Below are 16,391 nucleotides of genomic sequence, written 5' to 3' on the forward strand. Positions count from 1 at the left end.
CTCACCACATCCTACTTCACCACATCCTACCTCATCACACCCATCCTACCAAATTGACTCCCCGCCAAAAGGCTTCCCCAGATAGGATGGGCAGAGCAACTCTGACAAGTGGCTGGAGAAACCATGCTTCGTTCTCCTTCAGGTGAGGCTGGTCAGCAACAGGGGAAGGTACCTGAATATCCTCTGCTGTTAGGTGGCTTTTCATCTCCTGCTTCCGCTTGGGAGGTGGGGGAGCAGGTTTGTGGGAGGGGGGAAGGTCAATCCTGCAGGAAGAGAAATGGTCAGCCATAGACACAATGCAGGGCAAAGGAACACAATGTGAGGTTCCAGCCTTCATCTTACAGCAGGGTCACTAATGTGGTGCTTTTGGGTGCCAGTGTGCTCACTGATACCTCCTATGATGCTTGTGGAAGGTCTCTATAAATATCCCTGCAGAAATCCACCATCTTCTCCCCTCCTGCTGAGTTCTTTGTTTGCAATGGATCAGCCTCTCCCAAATTGAATACACACCCTTAGACATGCCCATATTTCACTGGATGCCAGGACTGGATCACTCCCACTTCAGTTCTGAACAGAGGAGAGGAGCAAAGAGCTTCTCTCAAGGAGTGAGCACAGTGGTGGCTGATGTAGGTTTCCCCCACTTAGAGTATTATTAAGCAATCCCAGAGTCTCCACAATGAAACTGGCTGTGTGTACAGAGTAAGTCAAGGCTAATGTGCCACTGTTGCATAACTGGCATACAGGAATGGGCTCAAGTGGGGAGTGAGATGCATTTACGAAAATGGACAGGCCATGCATTGTCCCGGCACAATAACATTTTCCCTAGAAACCCTATTCATTTCCAGGGATGCTTTGAGAAGCAGCAGGCAAGGCAGAGGAAAGAGGGAGGTATGTTCAAATGCCCTCTGAAGAAAGAATATTTTCTTTACCAGTACTAAGAAAATGGTCCCATTAAAAGGGGAAGCAATGAGATGAAGGCTTGCAAGCCAAGGACAGGGACTTGCTAAAGCTATTTGCCTCTTAGAGTTGAAATTAAATGGGCAGAAAGGGCGGTCCAGAAAGTGCAAAAATGAATCCTCTACACTAGATTTCCATTGGATGTATCTGATCTCAATGCATCCCACTGATGGAGGCCTCAGGTTGCTCTTGAGCTGTGTCATGGATGATCAGCACCACGGACAGCTCTTTCCTACTATTAGAGGTGCTTAACATGGTTCCTCAATCCAGGGAATGCCCACTCAATAGCACCTTCCACAATTGGTGCCATATCCTTTTATTGGCCCATGCAATCTCAAAGTTGATCCTTCCCCTCCTCCTTGGGAGAACAGATATGGGGTTGTGGTGGGCGTGTGGTACTCACAGATCATTGTCGGTGTCAGAGCGGCCCTTTTGCTGTCGCCTGTAGACAATGAAGACAGTCACAGCCACGCTGATAATGAGGGCAGCAGCAGCAACGACGCCCAGGATTCCAAAAATGCCTCCTGGTATCCCTCGGGGCAATGGCTTATCTGTAATGAATAGGAAAATGTAGTCTTAGGCACTAAGATCATATAAGCAGCATTCTATCATTTCTCATTTGCAGAACTGCTCCAAGCCTGCAAAAAAACCCAAATGTGGAGTATTACCCTTACATCAACTCTGCATGGTAGGCTCTTATCACACCATTTACTCCCTTGACGGGCAACAAAGGGAAGGGTTGCAGCTCACTGGCAGAGCATCAGTTCTGCAAGCAGAAGATTCCTCCCATCCAATCCCTGGTATCTCCAGGTAGCTCTGGGAACATCCCCTGCCTGAAACCCTGAAGAGCTGCTGCCAGTCAGTGCAGACAGTACTAAGCTAGATGGTGCGGCTTAATATAAGGCAGCTTTGTCTGCTCCTATGACTCTTGTCTGTTTGCATTTTAATTCTCATAGCAAAGTTGACTTCAATTAAATGGTATATAAATGCTGTGAAACATGTGAACAAATAAATAAAATAAAGGGGGAGCAATATCTACTCTGTTAATACTCTGAGCCCTTGCTTCCTATGCTCAGGTTGTATATATGCGTAAATAAAGCCATATATCAGAAAGATACCATCTGAGCTTCATCCCAAGGAATTTAAACCTAGGTAAGTGCAGGAACCTCTGGAGTCTCTCCCTGCTTAGAGATTGGCGTGGTATGTAACACACACACACACACACACACACACACACGTATATGATGAATATTTTTAGGACCCACCTTATTTCTGTGATCGTAAGTTGTTTTGAACTGTTTTAAATATTGTATTTTAATTGTTGTAGCCTGCGCCGGGACCTTAAAGTGGAGAGTGGGTAAACAACAACAACACATGTTCTAAATAAATAAATGATAAATAAATAAGAGCGCAAAGTGGCTTGGAATGGATGGAGGCAGAAGTGCCAACCCATTGTTTCACCCTGTGCAAATTGCACCCCTCTCCCTACCTCTTTGCAGCAGAAAATCAGTATTGGCTGCAAGTCTCAGCCCAATACGCAACCTAGAAACTGACCCATATTGAGTCAGTTTATAGCTGCTCAGGAAAGGTGCTTCTTTAGCTGGTTCCCCAGCAAGCAGATGCGCACCCCCCCCCCCAAAATACCGCCTCTACCTTCCTGTGATCCCACCAGTTGTACATCTTCATCTCGCCAGGCTGTCATCTTTCCCGTGTTTGCTTGTCTTTGTTGAGTTGTTTTATTCTCCTGGCCCTGATATACTCTCACGTCTTTTTAAAAAAATAAAGCTGCCTGCCGGGTGATAAATGGATCCTGCCGGGCCTCCATCATGCAGCGACAGGTTCCTTCTGAGCTGCAGCCGTTGCTGGTCTGTTGGGGAAATGCCTTGATGGTGAGGAAGAGTGGGCAGTGCCTTCTGTTAGAAGGCGATGCAATGATGTTGGGAGGGACACAGGGCCAAAAACCCAGGACCCGCTGGTTCTGGGTTAGACTCCCATTCTTAGGCCAGTTTGCACGTGGATGTTCAGCAGCTGACAATGGCACCCTCAGGCGTAGTCTTTCATGTGTGAATGAGCCAAAGGCAGCTAGAACTTTAGTGCCATCTCCCCTCCCCACTTTTATTTCAGCAGATCCTGTTCACGCATTCAGGCCAGCTCCACACAGACAACAGAATGAGGTGGTACATTGGAAATGGCACATTTTCATACTGGAAGTGGAAGTGGGTTATATTTTATGAGGGAGGGAGGGAGGGAGGGAGGGAGGGAGGGAGGGAGGGAGGGAGGAAGGAAGGAAGGGTGAGGGAAAGGATAGGGAGGAAAGAGGAAAGGATAGGGAAAAGAAAAAGAAGAAAGAAAGGGATAGAGAAGAATGGAATTAGAAAACTCTGTGATCCAAGGCTTTGGGAGACCAGAGTTCAAGTCCTCAGCCATGAAACTCATTGGGTAGTCGTGGGTTAGTCACTGGCTCTCAACCTAACCAACCTCAGGTGATTGTGGGGATTAAAGGAGGAAGGAGAGAACCATATAAACCACTTTGAGCTCCTTTCAGAAATAGGTGGAGTGGGACATAAATGCAATAAATAAGTGAAATGCATAAATAAATGCAATAAATAGAGCTAGCAAGGAAAAATGTTCTAGCCCAACCTTTCCCGTGCTTTCCTACTTTTCTACATTCTAAGCTTTGCTTGTACAGGGGACATTCCAAATTCTCTCTCTCTCTCTCTCTCTCTCACGCACACACACACACACACACACACACACACACATGACTGTCTAACATGTTGGACTCAACTTCATTTTGCTTTATGCTTACAGCAGGTGTGAGGAATCTATGGCCCTCCTGATGTTGCTGAACTACAACTCCCATCAGCCCTAGCAAGCACAGTCAGTAACTAGGGATGATGGGAGTTGTAGTTCAGCAACATTTAGAGGGACAAAGCTTCCCCACACCTGGAACAGAGCAAGCCTTGGCTGTAAATAATCCATGGTGTGTGTTGCTAACCACACACAGAGAGAGATTGCAGTGAGTGACATTCGCTGTCCTCAAGCTTATAGTGAAGACATGAAAACGAAAACTACAAAACGAAAAGAGAGGAGGAGGAAGGAGAAAAATGGCAAACTCAATCACTCATCTTAAGTAACAGAGTTCTTGTAACAACCAGCTTAGGATTTCAAGGAGAGGAGCAGAGAAATGTTGTTGGTTTCTCAGCTGAGACCATGGAGAGGCCTTGTTTCCCTTCTCTCTCTCTGTTATAGCCAGGTGACAATTGTTGGGTTATTTTATGCTGCCTCTGTCTTCCTTTCATTTTAAAATTTCCATTTCTCATTTCATTTCATTTCATTTCATTGTACTGTATTGTTTATCGGATGGCTTGTTTTAGCCGTTTTATATTCCCGTGCACATCTTTGCTAGTTGCATGGCAAGAGAAGTAGCATATTGGTTCTAGTCTGGACTGGAAAAACAGAAAAGAAGCAGTGTGGAAGCAAATTTCAACTGAGCATTAGGAAAACCTTCCTAATGGCAAGAGCTGTTTGGAAGTGGGGCAGATCTGCCCTGGAGGTAGTTGAGCCGACACCTGTCATGGGTGCCACCATCACATCGTGTAATGCAGAGCCATTTTGCATTCATTGGTGGGTTTGGCTAGATGATTTCTGGCTTACTCCTTCCTACTCTATGATTAAAAAAATCTTCTTATAAGGAACCCCATAAATAAATATGAAAACAAAGGGGCAAAATCCAGCACCCTCCAAATAATTTTTGGGGTGCTGCTGAAATTCTGGAGCAGCCCAAATTCCGGGAGCCTTTCTACCTAAACCGAAGTCACATTTGTATTTCCAATTGTTATTTGCTTATTTTTGGCATTTAAATGCTGCTTAATCATTAGCATATCTTAAACGGAGTACATAAATAAAAAGCAGACCAAGTCAAACAAACAAACAAACAAACAAACAAACAAACAAACAAACAAACAAACAAACAGCAGCCCTCAATTAAACTGAGTCCACTTATTATCTAAAAATGCCTGCTGGAGCAAGAAAGTCATTGTTCAATGCCTGTACAATCTTAGCCTTAGGCTTGGACCCACAACATGGAATGCACAGCTTCTAGTCGCTAGGAGCTCTGCGTCTGAGCCAAGCAGGGGCACCAGTAGTGACTCCCCCAAAATCTCAGTGGCTGGGCTGTGATATAAGGAACTAAGCAGTGCTTCCTTGCAATGTCAGATACAAAGATAACCTCAGCCTTTGCATAGTGGCATTCAGAATCCCTCTTATCCTGTCCTGTCCAAAAAGATTTTACACAGTGCTGAACATCTCTCTTCCTTGCAGATCATTTGAGAGAACTCACCCTGTAAAATCAGCCAGAGAAGACTCAATGAAAAGGAAACAGACGTCTCAGTCAGCGCCCTCCTGCCATGGAGCTGGAAGGCCCCAATCCAAGTTAGGTGGGCGGGGGATACAGAGACTGGGGTTGACCTCAGAGTGTGAAAATGACCTTCACATTCAAAGGCAGGGAATTCGGGGGGTGGGGGTGGAACTGGGGTGGGTGGGGAGGCTGCATTGGTGGGGGGGGGGGAGCTTGATGGGAAAGGGCTTTGAAACATATGATAAAAGGATTTAATTTGCTCTACCTTCCAAGCTAATTAAAGTTGAAAACCAGCTAATTGGTACTTTGTACTTCCAGCTCCAGTGGTGATGAAAGGGAAAGATAATTGCAGGAGAGGAGGGGGGAAATTAAAATGGGGGGGGGGAGAGGGCAAAATGATCTGATCACCTGCAAATAATGGAAGGGTGAGGGAGGAGAATAGAATATGTAGCTTGTAACAAAGCACATCCAAGCCTGATGTCTTAAGGGGTGTGTGTGTGTATGGAGAAACGCTACAGAGATTATCCTCCTCCTAACATCTGCTGACATAAAACAGGCATGTGAGCGTTACATTATGTGAAACAGAATTTTGTGACACGCCAGTGTGAGCAAGCCAAAGAAGCGAGCTGTTTTCATGAGGTCTGACAGCGCGGCCCATCAAAAGGGTTCTTTCCTGCCTTCCGTGAAGGAAGCAAATCTTCACAATCAAGTCGAAAGGTCCCCGTGCTGGATTTTGCCGTCGTAAATGCAGCAGCCTTCTTCCCAATTGTGACCGTTGCATGGATGAAGACATTTCTGGAGGTGATGCCAGACATTTGAGATTTTCTATTCCACTCCTAAAGGTACAGGAGCAGCACTGTCCTAATGGCAGCCGATGGCCCAAACCTGGGGAGTTGTTGGACTCCAACTCCCATCAGCTCCAGCCCATGTGGTCAGGGATGATAGGAATTGTAGTCCAGCAACACCTGGAGGTCCACAGGTCCTCCACCCTTGCTCAACCCCATGGATAGGGAACCTCTGCCTTTCTCGATGTTGCTGGAATATATCTCCCATCATCCCTGACGGTTGTCTCCACTGGCTGGTCCTGATGAGAGCTGGAGTTCAGCAGCATCACATGTGCCACAGGTCCCCCTTCCTGGTCTCTGGTCCCTGTGCCAACAATAACCACTTCCACAACAGTTCGTTTTAAATTATTTGGGGAGAAACTCTTGTTGAGTAAGAACACAAGAGCCTGCTGGATCAGACCAATGGCCCATCTAGTCAAGTATCCTGTTCTCACAGTGGCTGACCAGATGCCGGTGGGAAGTCCTTGAGCAGGACTTGAGTACAGAAGCCCTTTCCTTTTCTGTGGTTACCAGTAACTGATATTCAGAAGCATTACTGCTTCCAACTGATTGAGCAATGGACTCCCTTAGTTTACACCCAGAACCAGGTGCCAATCTATCAACTTCATATATATATGTAATTTTTATTAAATTTTCTGTTTTACAATTTAAAATACTCCTTTTACATCCTTAAGATATCAATGACTTCCCTTCTTCTCTTTCCATGGTTCATTTTACATATCATAAATCCCTGCATATTTTACAGAAACTATACCGTTCAGTATTTCATTACTGCATCCATCAAAACTTGTTTACGCAGTTGAATTTATCTTAATGGCTTGTCCGGAGTTTTGGGCTGGGTTGCCATCAGTATGCTGATGACACCCAACTCTATCTGCTGATGGATGGCCATCCTGACTCGGCCCCAGACACACTGACCAGATGTCTGGAAGCTGTGGCTGGATGGTTACGTGGGAGCCGGTTGAAGTTAAATCCTGCGAAGACAGAGGTCCTCTGGCTGGGGCGGGACGATATGGGATCGAGGGGGCAACTCCCATCTCTTGCGGGGGTGCAATTGGTGCCAGCACCGTCCGTTAAGAGTCTGGGTGTAATCTTCGATACCTCCCTCTCTATGGAGGCGCAGATTACAGCTATAACTAAGGCGGCATTTTTTCATCTCCGCCAAGCTAAGCAGTTGGCCCCTTATCTCTCTCGCCCTGACCTAGCCACTGTGATCCATGCGACGGTCACCTCCAGACTGGATTATTGTAACTCGCTCTACGTGGGGCTGCCCTTGAGACTGACCCAGAAACTCCAGCGGGTACAGAATGCCGCAGCGAGACTCCTTACGGGGTCCTCGCTGCGAGATCACATTCACCCGGTGCTATACCACCTGCACTGGCTCCCGGTGGAGTATAGGATCAGGTTTAAGGTGCTGGTTTTAACCTTTAAAGCCCTATACGGCCTAGGACCCTCGTACCTACGGGACCGCCTCTCCTGGTATGCCCCACAGAGAAACCTACGATCTGTAAATAAAAACATCCTTAAGGTCCCAGGCCTCAGAGAGGTTAGGCTGGCCTCAACTAGAGCCAGGGCCTTCTCGGCTGCGGCTCCAATCTGGTGGAATGCTCTGTCACAAGAGACTAGGGCCCTGCGGGACCTGACATCTTTCCGCAGGGCCTGCAAGACAGAGTTGTTCCACCAGGCCTTTGGTCAGGGCGCAGCCTGACTCCCTCCTCTGGCAACCTGCACAGAATTTTGCCTAATCGGTTGCCAACAATTTTGATTTTAATTAATTTTTATAATGAAATGTTTTTAGAATGTTTTTAGAATTTGACTGTTTGACTATTTGACTGTTGTTAGCCGCCCTGAGCCCGGCTTCGGCTGGGGAGGGCGGGATATAAATAAAATTTATTATTATTATTATTATTATTAATGCTGCCAGCGTTTTCAGCTGTACACAATTATTTCCTATATATCCAATAAACGTTTTCCAATCTTCTTTAAATGTATGTACTTCTTGTTCTCTTATTCTAGATGTTAGGTCTGTGAGTTGTGCATATTCTGTCAACTCAAGTTGCCATTCTTCTTTAGTTGGGACCTCGCTCGTTTTCTAATTTTGGGGCTAGAGAAACACGGGCTGCAGTAATGGCATACATAGGTAAAGGTAAAAGAACCCATGACCATTAGGTCCAGTCATGACCAACTCTGGGGTTGCGGTGCTCATCTCGCTTTATTGGCCGAGGGAGCCGGCGTTTGTCCACAGACAGCTTTTGGGTCATGTGGCCAGCATGACCAAGCTGCTTCTGGCAAACCAAAGCAGCACACGGAAACACCGTTTACCTTCCTGCCGGAGTGGTACCTATTTATCTACTTGCACTTTGATGTGCTTTCAAACTGCTAGGTTGGCAGGAGCTGGGACCGAGCAACGGGAGCTCACCTTGTCACGGGGATTCAAACCACTGACCTTCTGATCAGCAAGTCCTAGGCTCTGTGGTTTAACCCACAGCGCCACCTGTGTCCCTAGTGGCATACATAAATAACCTTTTTTTGACACCTGGGAATTTCAGTCTGAATTATCCACAACAGAAGGGACTCTGGTTTATCAACTTCTTGGTCATGTGGATCTTAGAAGTGTGGCAAGGGGAGAAAATCTCCTTTCTGCATCTCTTTGCATACCTTTAGGGCACACCTGCCTTCCTCTCCTCTCCTCCTGTGTCCTACACCCAGCCTTCTCTGCCCTCCATTAAACTGCATGAGCCTGGGTGTCACCAAGATGAATTGGAGCTGCTGACAGTTATCATAGTGCAAGGCCGATCTTCTCCCTTCTCCTTCCCCCTCCCATCCCCGTCCTCTACCTCCCCTGGCTGCGTGTCACTCTCTTTCTCTCCTAAACTACATTATCCCGTAAATAATATTTCTGCTTCGAGACAGCTCACTTAACTGCCAGGCCTAAGCAGACAGCCGGAGTGATGCGATATGATCCCTTTGACTACATTAGAGATTGTGGCAGGGAAGGAGATGGCAACAAACTGGGGGTGGGGGGGGGAACGATAGCTTTGGCTGGGGGGATTTTTCCCTGTGATGGATCGGCCCCTAATGGCCCTCCTGATAGCAGGTAGCAAGGGGAGGGGGATGCCATCAGCTCCCCTGGAAAGGCTGTAAATCTAATCAGGCACTTTGATTGGAAAGGTCTTGACGGAAGGGGAATGGGATACAGAAATCAATGTGAACTTTTGCTGCAAGCTGGAGTGAGGGATGCATGGAGTGAGGCAAAAGTGGAGAGAGGAACACATGGATGAGAAGGAAGATGGAGAGGTGAGGAGGAGAAGGAAGGATTAGGGTTGCCATATTTCAAAAAATGAAAACCCAGGCACAAACGTTGTTGAGCTTTTTTTTTAGTTTTACCCAAAGTTGTTGGGCTTCCCCCCAAAAAAAATCTCAAAAAAGAAGACGTTTTAAAGCTTTTTAAAAAGAAATTCGCCAAAATCTACACTTTCAACATGAGTTGCCATATGTCCAGATTTTGCCAGACATTTCAGCAATTTCCCCATGGCCACTGTTTCCAACAGCTGAATTCCAGCTTGTCTGGGAAATTCCAGATGTATGGCATGTTTGGACACAAACAGTAAAGCAAGTTCCCGTTTTAATATCTTGAACCTGCCTTTCCAAAATTCTCTAGGCAGCATACAATACAGCATTAAGGATGGAGAGTTTGTGGTCCACCAAATGCTGTTGAACTTCAGCTCGCATCATGCCTGACCCCGGCTGCACTGGTTGGGGCTGATGGGAGTTGGAGTCCAGCAACATCTAGGGGAGCACAGATTCCACAACCCTGTTGGAGCAGGTCAGCCTTTTTTTGTCTCTTTTTCCTAAGATTGTCTACTCTGACAGGCAGGTCTGTTTCCCAAACCCTTCCTAACTGGAAATGTCAAGGATCTAAATGATCATGCCTCACCACTGGCCATGCTGGTTGGAGCTGATGGGAGCTGGAGTCCAACAATGTCTTGAGGGTGGTGGGTTCCCCATCCCATAATAAACAACAACAACAACAACAATTTATTATTTATACCCCGCCCAAAAGCTGCCCTAAACAGGGCTGCCTTCAGATGTCTTCTAAAGGTTTGGTAGTTATTTTTCTCTTTGATATCTGGTGGGAGGGCATTCCACAGGGTGGGTGCCACTACCAAAAAGGGCGTTTAGGGCTTTAAAGGTCAGCACCAACACTTTGAATTGTGCTCGGAAACAGACTGGGAGCCAATGTAGGTCTTTCAAGACCGGTGTTATATGGTCTCGGCGGCCACTCCCAGTCACCAGTCTAGCTGCCGCATTCTGGATTAGTTTTCGGGTCACCTTCAAAGGTAGCCCCACGTAGAGCGCATTGCAGTAGTCCAAGCGAGAGATAACTAGAGCATGCACCACTCTGGTGAGACAGTCCGCGGGCAGGTAGGGTCTCAGCCTGCATACCAGATGGAGCTGATAAACAGCTGCCCTGGACACAGAATTGACCTGCACCTCCATGGACAGCTGTGAGTCCAGAATGACTCCCAGGCTGTGCACCTGGTCCTTCAGGGGCATACGGTAGTTACCCCATTCAGGACCAGGGAGTCCTTCACACCCGCCCGCCTCCTGTCCCCCCAAAACAGTACTTCTGTCTGGTCAGGATTCAACCTCAATCTGTTAGCCACCATCCATCCTCCAACCGCCTCCAGGCACTCACACAGGACCTTCACCGTCTTCACTGGTTCCGATCTGAAAGAGAGGTAGAGCCGTGCAAATGGCTCTTTTACCTCCCTGGGTTCAATGTTCAAACCAGGGGGTGAGGGGAGATGGGTTGGTGTCACCCTTAGCATGCTTGGGTGTTTTATTTTTGAAGTGCATGCATATTTCCAAATATACAGGTAAGGCAGATGGGAAGCAAGCCCACAGGGACACAGGAAGTCAAAACCATAGCCCTAAAGCAGCAGCAAAAAAACCAAAACCATCTACATCAGAGGACTTGTGTGGAACACAAGTCCTCTGAGTAAAGATAAAGGGGGTAAAGGACTCCTGGATGGTGAAGTCCAGTCAAAGGTGACTGTGGGGTTGTGGTGCTCACCTCGCTTTCAGGCCGAGGAAGCCGGCATTTGTCCACAGGCAGCTTTCTGGGTCATGTGGCCATCATGACTAAACTGCTTCTGGAGCAACGAGACACTGTGATGTGTGCCAGAGAGCACGGAAATGCTGTTTATAGGTTGAGGGCACCGGGAATATACCGGTATTTAGCTTGGGGAAAGACTGAGTATGTGATAGGATTCTTTAAATACTGAGATATAAAAGTGGACATACTGTAGCTCTTGGCTGACCCAGAAGCCTGGAGTATATCTTCCGTTACAGGACAGCAGATTTCGTGTCAACATTAGGAGACATTTCTTAAGAATAAGAGATCCAGACAGTGGAACCAACTACATGGAAGGTTGATGGAGCTCTCTCACATTGGAGGCTCTGCCAGTCAAAGCTTGGGCAGCCATTTCCAGAGGATGCTGTAGCTCAGGATTTCCTCCATGAAGCAGCAAGTTGGACTAGATGTCATTCATGGTCCCCTCCAGGTCTGTGAATCTAACTTCAAAGTGCCAAATTCTCTCACATCCTTTGTCATGTTATTAAAAAAATTAGCCTCCTCTCCTTTCAGTTTGAAGTCCAACCCTGTAACACCCCTAATTGTTTCTGAAAGGCAGCAGCCTGATTTCTTCTGGAGGATTATTCCACGGGTTAGGAGCCATTACCGAAAAGACCCTGCTCTGCACCTCCATGGTACAGTCAACAGAGCCTACCCATCAGATTGCAATAATCTGGGTGATTTGGTATGGGAGATGAAGGTCTCTCAGATGGTGTGCTTCTCAGCTGGTTAGGGCCTTATAAGTCAAGATCAACATAGGGACATTATACGGAGTCAGATTGTTGGTGTATCTAGCTAAGAATGAATGAATGAATGAATGAATGAATGAATGAATAAACCGTGGTACCTCTGGATGCGAATGGGATCCATTCCGGAGCCCTGTTCGCATCCTGAGTAGAACGTAACACACGACTGCGCGTCTGCGCGTGTCACGTTTCACTGCTTCTGCGCATGTGCGTGATGTTATTTTGAGCATCTGTGCATGCGCGAGCGGCAAAACCTGGAAGTAACACGCTCCGTTACTTCCGGGTCGCCACAGAGCATAACCTGAAAATGCTCAACCTGAAGCACATTTATCCCAAGGTATGATTGTAATAATACACTGGCTGGCAGCAGCTCTCCAGGGTTTTAGGCAGGGGTCTCTCCCATTCCTACCTTGAGATGCTCTGGCACTGAGCCTAGGCCCCATCCCCAGGACCTCCCTGCGGTTCCCTGCCTTCCAACATCTGCCACCCGAGGCAGCTGCCTCACCCAGCCTAACAGTAGCTCTGTCGCTGTCATCAAATGATCCCAAGTTCGGAGTGTTAGAAGAAAAGGAGAGGGTGAAAACAACAGCCTCTTCTCTCTGTCTTCTTTCTCCATGCCACACACTGTCTTATAAACCTCGGTCACATCCCTCTCCACCCCACTTAGTGGATTTGTGTTTTCAAACTTAGAAGCTGCAGATGTTTTAGCCTTTCTCCTTCTTATGTGCTGTTTGTGAGTTCCTGGAACATGACACCCCACCCCCCACCCCGCAACACACACGCACAGTTCCATGTATCTGTCCTCAGCAATCACCGTGGAATATAATCTGTGGCTTATTTAACCCAGTAGCTTGCAGAGACTTTAACAGATCACGCAGTCATTGCACAGAAGCCGTCAGAATGGATGAGTTGTCATGTCAGGGTGGAGCATTCTCTCCCCTTCTCTGTCCCCCCCGCCCCCGCTTCTGCCGTAGCCTGCTAGCTATTAAATTCTCCTGTAGAAAGGCTGCTGCAGGGTTGATGTTTCCATTTGCAGCGACAGAGATCTGGATCAGATTTACTGTCCTGTCCAATAAAACAGCAATGGAAGCATCATTCCTGGTGCGGTAGAAGACAGACAGAGTTATTCAAGTGCCGGGTACCCAGGGGGTGAATGAGAAAGAGTTCTTAACATTGAAGACGAAAGATACGGAGGAATTGAAGGCGGCCAGTTTCAAAGGAAGAAAATGAGCTTTTCTTAAAAAAATAAAAAAAATAAAATGCTATTATTATTTGCAAAAACACAATTGCGAGAGGGTCAAACAAAAGCAAGGTCCTAAACATGCTTACTTAGAAATAGTATTGCGTTCCTGTTTGCCTATGCACATTGCACCACTGATTTATATAGAGCCCTGCAGAGTTACACCCAGGTGACATGGATAAGGCTTCCCTACCTCCCTCAGGGTGCTTACAATATAAAACAGACAGTGGGGGGGGGGGGAGAGAGAGAGAGAGAGAGAGAGAGAGAAGGTGGGTACATGATCTCACATGTATCTAAATCAAGAGTGGGGAGCAATTTTCAACCCAAGGGCCACATTCTCTCCTGGCAACCTTCCAGGGGCCACCTGCCCATGGTTGGTGGGACCAGTAGCAAAAGTGGGCAAAACAATAGGTGCCATCTCCTCCCCCTTTTACAGGAGGCTACATTTAAGGCGGGACGTGGGTGGTGCTGTGGGTTAAACCACTGAGCCTAGGACTTTCCAATCAGGAGGTCGGTGGTTTGAATCCCTGCGACAGGGTGTGCTCCCGTTGCTCGGTCTCTGCTCCTGCCAACCTAGCAGTTCAAAAGCACGTCAAACTGCAAGTAGATAAATAGGTACCACTCCTGCGGGAAGGTAAACGCCATTTCCGTGCGCTGCTCTGGTTCACCAGAAGCAGCTTAGCCATGCTGGCCACATGACCCGGAAGCTGTACGCCGGCTCCCTCGGCCAATAAAGTGAGACGAGCGCTGCAACCCCAGAGTCGGCCATGACTGGACCTAAAGGTCAGGGGTCCCTTTACCTTTACTTTTAAGGCACACTCAGATACCCTTTCTCTGTTCTCCATCCAGAAAAGCAAAAGGCACCATCAGTATGCAAGTTCACATTCCAGTCCAACCCACCTCCACCATGAGGAAGGCATGAAGCAGGGTTAGTCAGGGCTGTGGCCTGGGGAGAGGGAGTGCAGTTGGGAAGAGTCCCGAGGATCAGAGGATGCAACTTGAAGGCCCACCTTTGGCTCCTGACCTGAGGTTCCCACCACTGACTTAAAGCTTGGTTACTGTTGGGACTGACGATTTGGGGAGTAAGCCAAAGATCATGCAGGAGAGGTGGATTCTGGAGACGAATATGAAAGATGGGAGAGAGATGAGATCAGCGCTGGGTTCACAGATGAAGTCAGCAAATGTAGGTTCCTCCCTGTCCACCCCATAAATAATTGGCGGAATGGCCCAAGCGAGACTCCATAGGAGCCAACTCCTAGGGTAGGCATAGGCAAACTCCGGCCCTCCAGATGGTTGGGACTACAATTCCCATCATCCCTGACCACTGGTTTTGTTAGCTAGGGATGATGGGAATTGTAGTCGGGCCAGAGTTTGCCTATGCCTGTCCTAGGGGCTGAGGTCCCAATAAAATATTTGAGGGGACTGCCCGTCCCAAAGTTGATGAGCATTGCCATTAAATGGTGTGTGTGTACCATATCATGTGATCTATTATACCTGCCCCCCATATTTTATTCAAGTTGACACCCCTGGGTCTCTCTCCTAGCAGCTCAGCCACCCCAGAACCCTTTCCCCCCATCCCTGTCAGCAAGAGAAAATTTGGCTACCCTGGCTTACAGGCACCCAGAACTTGCCCACAGTTACTAAGGGGAATGGATTTATTTCATTGTTGATTAGGGACATTTATATGCCAACCAATCGAACATGTCCTCTGGGCAGTTTGCAATTGTTTGTTTGTTTAATAATAAATTGTTAGATTTATATACTGCCCTTCATCCAAAGATCACAGGGCGGTTTACAATATAACCAATAATCAATAATAGTAAAAAAGCACATGCAACAGCTAATATCTCTACACAAACTGCATCACTACAAAATGAATGTAGAACTGAAACCATGCGCTCCAAGGAAAAAAAAGCACTGAAACTCAAAAGTTTGTTTAAAATTCATGTGTGTATGAATGTACAGATGATGTTGTAATGTGCACCTCTGCCCTGTACCACCCTCACTGCAACCAAGCAAGCAGTGCGCATATTATCCCCATTTAATGTATGGGGAATGAAGGCTGAGAGATAGAGACACACATCAATTTCACTTTCAGACACCCCCCCTTTTTAAAACACCTCTGCCAGGTTGGTGGTCCATAAAATACGGACTGGAATTCCAGATCGAGATTGTGACCCTGCCGCGCAAATGCCCATCAGTGTGCTAAGGTATCTTTGATCACAGCAGGCTCCCTTTCACCTCCCTTCTCCTGCAGGTGAGGCAGAGGAGCCATCAGCCATTAAACAGTCACTGGATATGGGGGGAAATAATCTCTTGTGGAATGCAGCTTGACCCCCTGCGACCCTTTGCTGCAATTTCTCTTTGAGTGCATTCCAGGTAGCAGGCAGAAGCAGAAGCAGGAAAAATAGAAAGTGGATTTTGGTGCTGAGAAATCACAGCGGGAGTGGAGGATTAACTCAGTCACTCCTGGAAGAAATTTAATCTGGAGTACTAGCGAGGGGGGGAAATGAAATCAGGCTTGGTGAAACAGCTCCAATTGCTTCATCCGCTCTTAAATTGGGTGTAAAATGCTTAGTCCAGCTATGTTTGGTAAAGGGGTTAAAGGAGAGGCTTTTCTTGTCTGCCCATAGGGGCTTCTTTGACATCTGTCTGGCAAGCCATGTGTCCAAGGACATAACATGAACAGCTGATGCAGTCTACACCTTGTTGCTAAGTTTCCCATTTTTTTTCTGGCTCTGCACCTCCTTTTTTAACAGCTGCCTGCCATACAGAAATTAACCAAGTGACCTTTTCCTCATGGCCTCATCGCTCTGTCAAGAAAAGTCCCCCCGCCCTAAATTTCTGACTGTCAGAGGAACAATGGAAGAGGCCTTATATTACCCACACTGACCGACAGTAGCTTTCTGGGGTTTCAGACAGGGGCTTTCCCTACCCTAATCTCACACCCTTCAACGCCCTGAAAGCAAAAACCAGGACCCCATCTTCCCAGACATGTTCTTCTCTCCCCCCCCCCCTTGCAACAGTTTGGCAGCCATTTTGGCCACTGTGATCTGGTGCAATTTTGTGCTGTGATCTCGCCCTGAAAAAAGCACCCCCCCCCCCA

At 47.3% G+C, this 16,391-nt stretch overlaps 1 protein-coding gene across 3 annotated transcripts in view; it reads right to left on the minus strand.

The window, feature by feature from the left end:
* The window catches only part of NECTIN1 (nectin cell adhesion molecule 1), a 195,753-nt gene that overhangs the window by 25,520 nt on the left and 153,842 nt on the right, over positions 1-16,391 (minus strand). For all 3 annotated transcript variants that reach the window (XM_077919646.1, XM_077919645.1, XM_077919648.1), the window contains 2 exons: positions 1,361-1,508; positions 173-263 (listed from right to left, as the gene is read on the minus strand). In XM_077919646.1, the coding sequence (XP_077775772.1) occupies positions 173-263; positions 1,361-1,508 (239 nt within the window). The remainder of the gene's footprint in view (positions 1-172; positions 264-1,360; positions 1,509-16,391) is intronic.

The sequence above is a fragment of the Podarcis muralis genome, chromosome 15 (assembly GCF_964188315.1).
Source record: "Podarcis muralis chromosome 15, rPodMur119.hap1.1, whole genome shotgun sequence".
In the NCBI taxonomy this organism is placed as follows: Eukaryota; Metazoa; Chordata; class Lepidosauria; order Squamata; family Lacertidae; genus Podarcis; species Podarcis muralis.